Genomic DNA, 11,921 nt, shown 5'->3' with positions numbered 1-11,921 from the left:
CTGGAACAATCCTCAGATAATGATGGCATCTTGATGATGATGAAGATCCTAGACCATAATGGTGATAGTTACAATAGAAACAACCATGAAGACCAGAAATTTCATCTCATGAATTGCTCATTTGTGCCCTGCAAAATGAGGTAATACTAGACAGAATTGCCAGTGTCAGATTAACAATAGCTGTTTTAACTTAGAGGCCAATTTATCTTCTGCCACTTCAATTTTCCAAGCAATGATGTGTGTGAGCTGGTGACCAAGCAAGTGCTGGTGAATGAGACTGGTCTGTTTGTATTTTCACTGTTAAGCTGTCAAAGCATTCACATCAAAGGACTGAAGAACAAATTGCAATAGTCACAAGTACCCGCATTAAAGGGATGTTTTCATCCATGTGTATACAACTGCCCCCCAGCAATCCCAAACAAAAACCCAAACAAAAACCCAACCCCACCTCAAGAAACAAGAAAATGAAAGAAGAAGAAGAACAAACAGAGGTGAGAAGAGCTGGGCAACGGGATGAAATGACAGCCAGTAGTGTGACGGGGGAGGGGGGGGGGGGTTGCGCGGAGAACCGCTCCAGTCTCTCTAATCCTCAAACACTTCCAGGAACAACGGAGGAAAGAGTTCTGTGGGGCACTCCACCTTCATGTGCAGGAAGCGGCTGGCATGGCAGGCGCCGATCATTCGCAGGTCTGTCACTTTCATCAGCAGTTTTGGCCAAAAGTGTGAAACGTGGTGTTTTCTGTAATTAATGTAGTGTTCGAATGCCAGGAGGAAACCCTCTTGACACTTTTCTATCCTCTCGACGCAAACAAGGCCGGGACGATCTGTAGATACAATGAAGTGGAATTACTGTTGTTACTTATTTACTTTAATGAATTCCTGATCATAAATCAGGAAAAAAAAGGCAATTCCATTGTTAGGAAAGAAAGGATGGAGACCAAGGACAACTGGCTCTGCCACAAACAACTTCTTTGACTCTGGACACCTCACTTATCAGTACTACCCCTGTTAAAACAAAGATACAATACTTCCTTTCTTCATCCGTTGCCTGCTTTGGCCATTTAGAGGATAGCTGTTTGGGAAGTGTTTCCTTACAGTAACTAGAGCAACAGATCCCTGATCTCAGCTAAGGCTTCTATCTATACCTTTCTGTAAAACAACTAATAAAGAATGAAAAAAAATTCCTTGTCAGATATCTACATTTTAGTTCTTTCCTATCTGTTTCTCTGCAGATTGACAAAAGCTTTGATCAAGCTTTGATCCACGGGTGAGCTGCAAAGGAAATTGTTATGGAGCACCAAGGAACAACAAAGGCCGAAAGTCTGGCCGATTGCCTCAATCGGCACCCAGATGGGCACTGGGAAAGCTCCTTTCACAAGCCACTCTTCAGGAGACACTTCTGGGAAAGCAGGTCCTCTGAACTGCCTTCTGAAACCCCTACTTGTGTATCACTGTGTAGGGAACTAAAAAGAAATCAAAATGTTTTTATTGGTAAGGTCGAGTGCTGTGCTGTGATTAATGTGGAAACCTTTCTGTCTCAGATGCAGTTCATGCTTGTAAATCACTGTCCGTGTATTGTTATTCAGTGCCCAATCTTCAAAGTGGTCTTATAACAAAACCTTGCCAAATCTGCCCTTCCCGAGGATGGAATTTCCCCTTTGGGCTGGCACCATCAGTGGAAGCACACTTGAAAACACACTTGATCTGAGAAGGCAAGAAACTCTTTGGAAATCATATGAAATGGTCTGCGCTGCTTCTGTATCATGACACCAAGAGACCAGTTGCAAATGGTCCCGGTGTGGGGAAACAGCACAGCTCTCAAACGCCCATTAGCAAGTGGTGGTGGTGGTGTAGGGACACAAGTAGGCAGGTCAAACTAAGCATATGAGACTGCTGGAAATGTGTATGAACTGTTCTTCCCGCCCAGTGCACGACAGTACCTAGGGGAAAAGGGAACTTATTGTAAGGACAACTGTTGCTAAATTATCAGTTTTTCATTCAAGGTAAATTGGCTCAGAACCAGATCTGACTTCTTTCTGATGATCACCCCTGCCTCCTCCCCAAGCTCTAACCTAAGCAAGGTGTGGTACCAAAGCCACTTTTATGCCCATCTTTCTGAATACCCTGATTTTTTTTCCTAGTGCTTACCAAACCAGTTCTAAGCTGCACGGGGATTTTGACAAAGAATTTCTCCCACATTACTCTGGTCAGCACTACAAGATCTAACATACCCTATGTCTTTTAAAAAGAGGCTTGTGACAAAAGGCTAAAGAGTTTCAAAATGGCTGGAGTCCCAATATATTTCTGTTCTCACCTGATGACATGAGCAGAACAGCCTGAAGAAGGGCAACCTCGGTGTCATCCAGGTTAAATGAAGAAAGAGACATGCCCAGGTCAAAAATGGCATCAGACACTACGCCAAGACCCCCATTTTTCAGTTGGCCCCTTGTCACCGCCATCTCCCCATTTAGTGTTAAAGTCTCACTCTCGGGGTCATAGCGAACTGCTGCTCGGAGGGACATTATCTCCATACAGCAGCCTTTCAGAAGGATGATCTGGTCTTCACATGGCAGCTGCAGAAATTATAAACAGTAAAGAAAAAGATGTGCTTTTCAAACTGAGTAGGTCTTACAACTACAATAAACCCATGAGCACGAAGTTGCAGTTCACACCCCAGGACACTACCCTCCAAACACGCTGCTACCGACTAGTTCCAGCACACCGCAGAAACCTCCAAGACTCACATTCCTGCTTCCAGAAACTGCCGGCAGGTTAACATCCCCCCACACCCTTAGGGAATCTAGTGATGACACAGGGGTAGGCAAGTGATCCTGGGCAAGACACTCAAAGGAAACCAAGTTGGCTCAGATGCTGAGGTGAAGTGATTCAACTTGCAGAAGTGCTGCTCTCCATGGGACTGCTCAGTTTATGGGAGCATTATAAAATTAAGTCCAATAAACCTTAAGAATGTAGCTTTCCATTTTGAAGAACACAAAGTATGAAGGGTAAAGCAGACCTGTCAGGTGGCAGGTTGGTGGTAATATATACTGTTGGCTTTGTCTCCCTTCAGGGGTGGATCTAACTGAGACAGCTTAAGCAGTCACTGTTCTCAGATGTTTACCCTTCTCTCTTGTACTCCTGAGCTCTCTCAGCTTAAAACTTTGCCTAAAAGAATAAACTATAATGGGGGCTGGTACAGACCTCAGCCATCCCAGTTAAACTCACTGCTAGCCATGCTTATTTCTTACCTGACCAGACGAAAAGAGAGACATTTGGGAAGGTCCGTAAGAGTGGACTGCTTTTTAAATAAAAGGATTTAAATACATTTTTGTAGCTAGAAGAAATACCCTCAATCAGTGGGGCAGGTGCTCTTAATCCTCACTGCCCATTTAAACAACAGAGAACTTATTAAGCTGTATCTAGCCTAGCAAGGCTGATCTCTCTAGTCTCCCTAGATTATCGCTGGACAAACAGAAAATCTATGGTATAGATCCAGCTTTTATGCTGGTGCATAAGCCGTGATCTTCAGGGCACGTGGCTAGACCTGTCTTTTCTACAACATTAAAAAAGCTAAGCTGTCTGAATTGGTGAAGGTAGGTTCTGTATTTATAGTGTCACCAGAACGCTGACACATTAGGAGAATGTGTTCTGTGAAGCATGTCTTTTATGTTTTCATAGGTAATTCAATGATAGCAAAAACCATCAAGACTATTTTGAGACTGTCACTAAATGAACAAAGTGGTCACGTATATGAAAAAGCAACTCATTTCTACTTGGATTGAAAGAAGGCAAAAATACATCAATTTCTGATTCATATAAAGTTGTATTTACCTGATTTGCAATTCAAAATGAAAACAGAAAACCCACCAACTATAGATTTACATGGCAACTGTGTACTCGCAAAGCCAGTATATTGATTTGGTGTAAAATGATGGAGAGTGGAAGCAAGTTTCCTAACGCAAGTGAAAAGCAGTTCCCTGTTAGAGAAGAGTTTTAAGCACAAAGCCAGCCCCAGTCAGAAAAGGGATTTGACTCATGCAGCTATTTTTCCAGCAATGCTAACTTCAGGTGTAAAGTGTTTGATACACAAGAAAAATGACTCATCCTGTTCAGGGCAAATCACTTTCTCTGTGGCTCACACTCAGCTCAGCAGCAGTGTGGGGAAGGCTGCGCAGGCACAGTGGTAGTCTTGCTACCCAACAACAACGCCACTGCTTGGCTGCTGAGACCGAAGTAGGCAAAGAAACAAAGTAAGAAAGAAAAATAAAATTAAAAAGAAAAAGAAAAAGATGTGTAGCAGCAACCACAAAGAAATATTGGAATAGGTAACTGCAGAGAAAAAAAGGAACATGAAAGAAAGGACGGGAGAAGGGAGAAGAAAAGAGAAATTAAGAAAAAAAGGCTAAGGAGAAGGAAGAATTGGGAAAGAGAAGCAGATAACAGTAGGGAAGATATTTCATGATGTTTCAGCTGTTCTATTAATGAGCCAATTTCCAAAACCGATGAGAACCTCTCTTCCTACTTGAACCTCCTTAAAACTTCTTTATGGTAGTGGTGATCTGACTATGCCCATCTTTTACCTGCTTTCCTAATTCTGAAGGACACATGGGACACTTGCTTCAGGAATGCCAAGCCATAGGTCTTATCTGCCGACAGCAGCAGTTACCAAAGACAGGCAGCTTGAACATCAGTTCTGCTCCTGACTATACAAGTTTCAATACGATATTCATCACCTGAGCGTTGCTACCAGAGCACCTTCCAGGAGTGGGGTCAACAAATGTGACTGATTATCTGCTACGTGTTGTTCTTTCCTTCTCTCTCTGCAGGGAGAAAAAGCAAAAGGCAGGAACCTGAGGTGCTCACCTTGGCAGGAGATGCTGGCAGCCACCACATGTGCAACACAGCACCATGCAGCTGAGTTGAGCTGAGCTACCTAGAAGGGTGTTTGCACAGCCTTACCCAGAACCACTGATGCCTGTAACACCTAAACTCACATCAGACTGATTAAGCGCTCCTCAATCTTCATTTTCTAAGTAGAAGGAAATGCAAGAAGGAACCAACAGCAGAAATGCTGAGAAGGAAATGAGTTCTTATACTTCAATTACTCTGGGACTAGATTCTTGCTTAGAGGCACAGGCCAATGGATGCACATGAACAAGTTGGGCGCTCAAACTGTTTTGCTGGATTGTGCATGTGTCCAAAGAAGAGAGAAAGAAGGAAAAGGGGCTGTGGATACAAAAAAAGCCCTGGTCCCCCTTTATAGTGATTTACTAAACCCCAGCCTCTGTGGAAATTAAGAACTGGGATGATGTTTAAATGCTCTGCAGGTCCTATGGGAAAAAGGAGGGGTTTTCCCCATAAACAAAAACACAGCCCACACAGTGTTGCTTCTAAGAAAAGATATGGGTTAAAAAACATAAATGAAATAAAGTTAACAGGACAACGGCCCTTCAAAAAGGAGGAAACATCTGTCATTTTCTTTATGCTGCAGAAGGAGCTATATGACAGCTCAGAGGACAGCTGTCCTATACCTTTGTATTCCCAAAGAGTTGTCCCTCACTCTGCCATCAGACCTTGCTGTACACAGGTGTCAGGCTCACACAGTGGCTCAGCTGCAAAGAAAGCCTGTCCTAGCTGAGCTGCATACACTACAGAGGTCATGCCCAACGACACCCTGGCTTCCTCATCCATGTTTCCTGCCTGGCTCTGACACAAGTGGGCTCACAGTAGCCAGGAGGGGTAGGAGATGTCAGATGGGCACTGCAGTCTTTGTGTGACTGGCAAAGCTTTCTAAATTAAAAGGACTACCTTGGTATGTCACTGCGACTTCCCACCAACAAGCACCAAATCAGAGGAGACAGATTCTCTCAGACACTGAATGCTGCAGGGGCCTCTTGATCTACGGACACATTCCTTGTATTTTATAATCTTCATGCTTGGCTACTATTTCATGCTTTCTTGGCTGATGGAGCCAATGCTGAGGTTAGCCAGGGAGAGCTGTTTACACTGTGCCAACTATTGGTATTTACCTCTTGTTCTGTAGGTGCCAGAGGAGATAAACAGCTCTCCTTGACTGACCTTAAAGAAAAGCTGCCAGCCACAGAAGAGTAAAATGCTATGGCTGCCTTAAACTTCCTTCCTGAGTGATGTTTAGTTATTAGGAGGAAACATTGTTAGGGAGCCTGATGAACTCATTGACAGTGGTCACTCCCATTTTAAATGTCATTCTCTTGGCATCCCACCAGCAGAGTCAAGTGTTGCTCTGCAGCGTGGGCGAGCAGGCAGGCATCCTTCCACGGCTGGGTTGGGGATATTTCCATACTAAAAATCCCATTGTTGTGGATTCTAAGGGACTTACAAGATGTAAAATTAGTAAGACTATTAAGACTGCGTTAAGAAGTATTATTTCAGGCTGTAGTTTTGATAACATTTTTTAAGTTAGGAAGAAAATATCATCAGCCATTACAAGTGGTCCTACAATAAAAATGATACCTTGGTGTAAATGAGATCAGCCTAGGGCCTCTGTATTCCTTATGTGCAACCAAGTCTATTTGAGTCTATTTACTGTATATTTTACACGTGAGTATCTACCTGGAATGATAGTCCATTACTTTTACAGACTCTTTTATGCACAACCTCCCTGTTAGGAAAACCTTGCCTAGGGAACACAAGGAGGCAGGTGCCATTCCTGGACAGGGATGCTTTCCTGAACTGGAAGAATTTGTTACTGCATAGACCCAACTCCACAATACTGTACCTGCCAAGGAGCCAGAAAGCACAGAGGGAACTGTGTGCTGGAAGATATAATTAAACGTATCAAAGATGGTTCTAGACAGTCTCTTTTTGCTCATTTGCAGTTCAAGGCCACCTCTAAAGACACATTCGAGTCCCTAATGAACCATGATGACTTCTAGATGAACAAAATCAGAATTTCAGTAATCACAGGAAAAAGAAAACTCATAATAATCCAGATGATTCTAGTCCCATCTATTTTAAGTGTCTTTAATTTTTCTGATTTTAAACACAGTGAATTTTTTAGTACCATGCCAGGACTATTTTGGATAGATTTTAACAACAGGCATATAAATGAGGAGTGCAAGGAAGCTTTCTTACCTCACAAAACATAGGCAACTTTTTGGCAAAATCCACAACTCTTGTAATCGCTGGTGTGATAATTTTTGTAAACTGGCTGAAGGCTTCTAAATCCACTTTCCCACCTTCTGGGGCGTTAACTATTGGTGCCTGTCCAATGTCTTCTGGCTAAAGATATAAAGAAAGATATTTAAAGGAACAATCTATCTTAGAGCAAGTATTTTATACTCTAAAAAGTCCTGCTTGGCAACAGAAGATATGCTAAAATTAAAAATAACACTATTCACTTTATAAGTAATGCCCATTACACCAGAAAATGTGAATTTGCTTGTAAAGCATTTGTGAAACAGGCGACTCCACAGAGAAATGGGTGACTGGCATGTTGCTACCCATCCTGTGTGGGCAGCCGCACTTTTGTGCACATGCAGTTTCTTCCTTGTGCCCATATCTGAATATTTTGTGGGTGTAGCTTATGCATTTTTTGCTTAAAACTACAGGCATGTTCTTGTTTCTTACAGGTGCTGAGGCCTCTCAAGTTTCTCTAAAAGTGAAGGGAGCTGAGGTGACTTGAGAAGATGCTCAGAGCATTGCAAAATTGGGCTCTTTCACCTACTCAAAGTTCTGAAGTCTTCCCAAGAACAGATTGCCTGGCATCACAGAGCTCCAGGCAACTGCCAAGGCCTGTTTCCAAAACTAGGCTAAAACAACTGATGACTAAGAATGGGCTAACCCAGAGCTAGCCTGCATAAAATGACTAGAATTTGTACTCGCCTGGGTAAAATTTTGGTTGAAAATCACCACCTGCATGACTTCAGCCCAACACTTCTCCAAAAGAGAAACAAAATCATATTTTGAGGATTTCAGTAGGGATATACAATGAAATAGACTCAAGCAGAATCTGCAAGGGGTTTATTCCCCCTTATTATTATTTATACTTTATTCCAACTGCACTTCAATTTGTTCACCTGATTTTATGACAGTTCATCAATGCTACCAGATATTTTAAAAACAGGACTATCAAAGCTGCTCTGTTCGCTAAGTGTGGTTTTGCAGTTGTGAAAGACCTGCCAACCACCACACAGAGGTTCCATTTTTTTCACATTAGAGTCAAAAACTGGATAAAATCCAGAGAAAAAAGCCTTTAAGACTGATGGACTTAATGACATTTATATAAGGGCACTTTAACAGGGGAGGCGCTGAAAGTGCTGTCTATAATAAAAACTTGTGCTAGCCCATTTTTTAAAACAACATATCATAAAAGATCCTTCCACAGCTCTGTCACAAAACTGAATCCAAATCTAACTTCTTTCAAGAAAAAACTCAGCAATGCGTTAATGAAGCAAGCACCAATTGTAAAGGAACAATGAAGAGGACTGGGCTCAATTATCTGACAGTTCGTACTAAAAAACTCAAATAATCCCAGTTCTAGGCTCCCTCCCTCCCTGAATCTTGGGAAACTAAACCACATTGTCTGTGTGCTCATGATAAACAACCTTCATCACTTCCAAGCAAGAAGACCAAATGTTTAAACCCACGCATAACATTGTTCGGGAGAAAAAGAGAGAACACAGTATTTTCTTGGGAAAGCTAAAAGAAACTAGGATTGCTAGCTAAAGCTAACGCACTCCAGAAGGGCATGCAACTAGAGAGCCCTTGCCACCTAACTCACCTCAATAGGAAAAGAGCCCCAGACCTCAAAGGAGTTGAAGAACGAGCCTCAGCTGCCTAAGGACTGACCCACAGCTCCTGGGGCATGCGGTCAGCTCCTCTTGATCTTCAACAGCTTCTGGCAGGGGCTTTCAAAGCCCTTCACCTGGGGTTGGCAGGCCATCCTGGACTTTCCCTTCTGTGCTCACCGCAAGGCGTCAGTGAGCTCCCTATGCTTGCCTTGATACCACTGGGCTTCAGCATGTGAGCACTGCAAAGAACCAGGCGGCCCTGCATCAAGGGCTGCACTGAGAGCAGTTTGGTCTGGCCTAGGAACCAGCTGTGGAAGCCACAGCTAGTTTCTGAACCGTCCACTACAGCTGCCACCCCTGCCTCTGCCCCAACCCTCCCCTCTCCCAATAGCCCTGTCATTACACCACCTCATGCCCTGCCTCTGGGCACCCTTTGCTGGAGGCTCCCCCTCCGCTGTGACTGTCTCCAGAGCCTGAAGCCCCTCAACAACCAGATTTTATGTAGCCCAGTCCCTACCAGCTCTCTGCCTCATTCCCAGACTGGACCTCAAGCTCCCCATGCTTTATCCCAAACCGGGAGATACCGCAAGAACAGCACTCCTGCCTAAGTAACAAATGCACCATGGCAGCTGCTTCTTGGTCTGCTAAAACCTGTGACGCAGACTTTACTGTGCAGCACCACCAGGAAGTGCTCTGCTGCTTCTGTCCAGTGATCGCTCACTGGCTGTGGTTTCCCAACTGCACGCTACTATGAGCACACAGCCATTCATATAGAAAATTAGACAGCGCCACTGGAATTAACAAAACACTATAAAAGGGATCAGCTGGTTTGAATATATAATTTCTCTTAGCAATTTAACAGTGCGTCGAGATTCCCATGGTGAATTAGGCAGCAGGAGCCTAGACTTGCAAAAAAATGAACATTCTCTATTTGATTTGGTATACACAAACTGTTAAGGACTCCTGTGCATTCCTGACACGCAGTCTATAATCTCTCTTTTGTGCTGTACAAGCATTTTGTATTCTGCACTTATTTCCTTTACAAATCGATTTAGAAAAATCAAATAAATCATTTTCTAACGCTGAGCATCATAAATCACCATTTATTTTCTGATCCTTGGTTATAGACTGAAAACTTAAGTCGTCCTGTATTCTGCAATCCCAGTGTATGTATCATCCTGCCTTCACTGAATTTTATTTTTCTTTGCCAAATTTGTTTTAATTAATGTGTTCAGTTTGGAACAAGAAAGCAAAAAATATGAGTTATTAATAAAAAATATCAGCTTTCACCTAAAACTTTACATTGCTTTAACACTTACAATATTTTGTATGCTAGTCCCTAATAAAGACAACTATCCTTAGATATAACATATAAAAAAGTTATGGTATGCATTATAGACTGCTACTGCTATTAATCAGGAGTGAAACGATTTTTCTACTTTTTTTGATCATAGCACATTAAAAGTATCCAGCTGGGTAAGCCTTAACTCAGCAACATGCTGTTTATCTTTCGAAATACATCATCTGATCAAACACTGAGCTTCAGGCAAGAATAAGCAAGTAGTAATTATAAAAATCCTCCATTTTTTCATGCATGTCAATACACTGGCAGAGAGATCCTCTTTGGGTTTGCAATGCTGGGAAGGGACTTCAGAAGAAAGAAAAAAACCTGGCTCCAAGAGCAGTGTAAAAGGCTACAGTCCTCACCAGAAATTTCCTTTTCTGTTTCCAGTGGCTTCCTTGTGCATTGGTGGCCACATGTGCTTCAGTAACAATTTTGATGAGCTCCCATTCCTCATCTGTTGGCTCTGGTTTGTGCCCAATTGTTTTCTGCAGCTCCTCCCGACGCCTCTTCTCTCGATTTTCTTCTATCAGCTTCCTCTTTGCCAACCGCTTGCTGTCATCCAACACCACTAGCAGGGGAAAAAGCATACAAAAATGGCAGGAAGTTCTTTAAGGTTCACTAAACTTCAGTATTTTCTGTGCCTGAGGTACTAATTCATTACAAACACCTTAACTAATCAGTAAAGAAGTACTTTGGTACACAGGTAACATAGTTCTCTCACTTCTCTCTCCAAACTTCATTTTCTCAGAAGCCTGGATTGCAAAGAACGACTTACGCTTCTGGTAACATGATGGATACTACTGTTGCCTTCAGTGGCTTATTCTACCAATACAACATAGAACATAAGAGCTTTGTGAGGACTCAGACAAAGCACTCCTCTAATGGACTTGGAGTAGTCCATGTTGGGAAAGGTGCACTTTTATTTTTTCTAAAGTAATATCAGCACACTCACTGCTCTGAACTGCGCAGAATGTGTTCTTGTAAGCCAGCAGAAGGTACCATGGATTTAAGAAAGTGGGAGTACTTATTCACAGGAGGCTCAGCTACCTGTTGCATGACACGTTCAGAAACAATCCACCTTCGGCTCTTTCTGTAAGCCCTACAGATGGTGCCGTTCTGTAGCATTCCCCTAGAGCCCCGCAACTTCCAGTGATGGCAGACCCATGGGCCCAGGGCTACACACCTCCCACCACCGCTGAAGTTTTTATCCCATTTTCCATACAAACGTGAATAGGCCATTTAAAACAGCCTGGCCTGCTTTAGCGGAGGAGGACCATTCTGATCCACAGCTGGTGGCAGGCAGGTAGGAGCACCGAAAGCCCTGCTCACACGCTTCTGTTCGCACATTTTCACCCAAAGGTGGGAGAAAGCCTTCTCAAACTGGGGGACAGCTGGCCTGTCTGCCGTGCTCAGTGACAGCCCCTTTGGCACGTACATAGGTCCAGCACACAAAGGCCACACCAGCTTCATGGTACTGGCACCTGCTGGTCAGAACCAGACCCAGAGTCTGCAGAGCCGCTGCCTGGTTGATGCTCACCACCGCCTGCTGCCCCAGGCTGGGCTGGGGGCCAACTGGTGACCCAGAGGCAGCCAGCCCCTCTCCTGGCTTAAACGAAATTGTGTCATTTCACCTACTTCCCTCTAGACAGAAGACGTTGTTATACATTACATTACCAATGAAAAATACCAAGTGAGGGTATTTTTTCTGTTGTTTATTGGGTCTGATTTCCTGTCAGTTTTTCTGCAGAGGATTATGCTGGCAACAACCATTAACGTTAACGCACAGTGGGATTTACGTGACTTCC

General features: G+C 43.3%; 1 protein-coding gene across 2 annotated transcripts in view; it reads right to left on the bottom strand.

The window, feature by feature from the left end:
- Positions 1-582: 582 nt before the first annotated feature.
- Positions 583-11,921, bottom strand: part of THRB (thyroid hormone receptor beta) — a 33,953-nt gene continuing 22,614 nt past the window's right edge. For both annotated transcript variants that reach the window (XM_074150319.1, XM_074150321.1), the window contains exons 4-7: positions 10,479-10,684; positions 7,114-7,260; positions 2,315-2,573; positions 583-824 (exon numbers count right to left, since the gene is read on the bottom strand). In XM_074150319.1, coding sequence (XP_074006420.1) covers positions 583-824; positions 2,315-2,573; positions 7,114-7,260; positions 10,479-10,684 — 854 coding nt within the window. The remainder of the gene's footprint in view (positions 825-2,314; positions 2,574-7,113; positions 7,261-10,478; positions 10,685-11,921) is intronic.

Source organism: Numenius arquata, chromosome 7 (genome assembly GCF_964106895.1).
Source record: "Numenius arquata chromosome 7, bNumArq3.hap1.1, whole genome shotgun sequence".
In the NCBI taxonomy this organism is placed as follows: domain Eukaryota; kingdom Metazoa; phylum Chordata; class Aves; order Charadriiformes; family Scolopacidae; genus Numenius; species Numenius arquata.
Note: the sequence above shows the minus strand (reverse complement) of the source record. Positions and strands in the feature narration are given on the sequence as shown.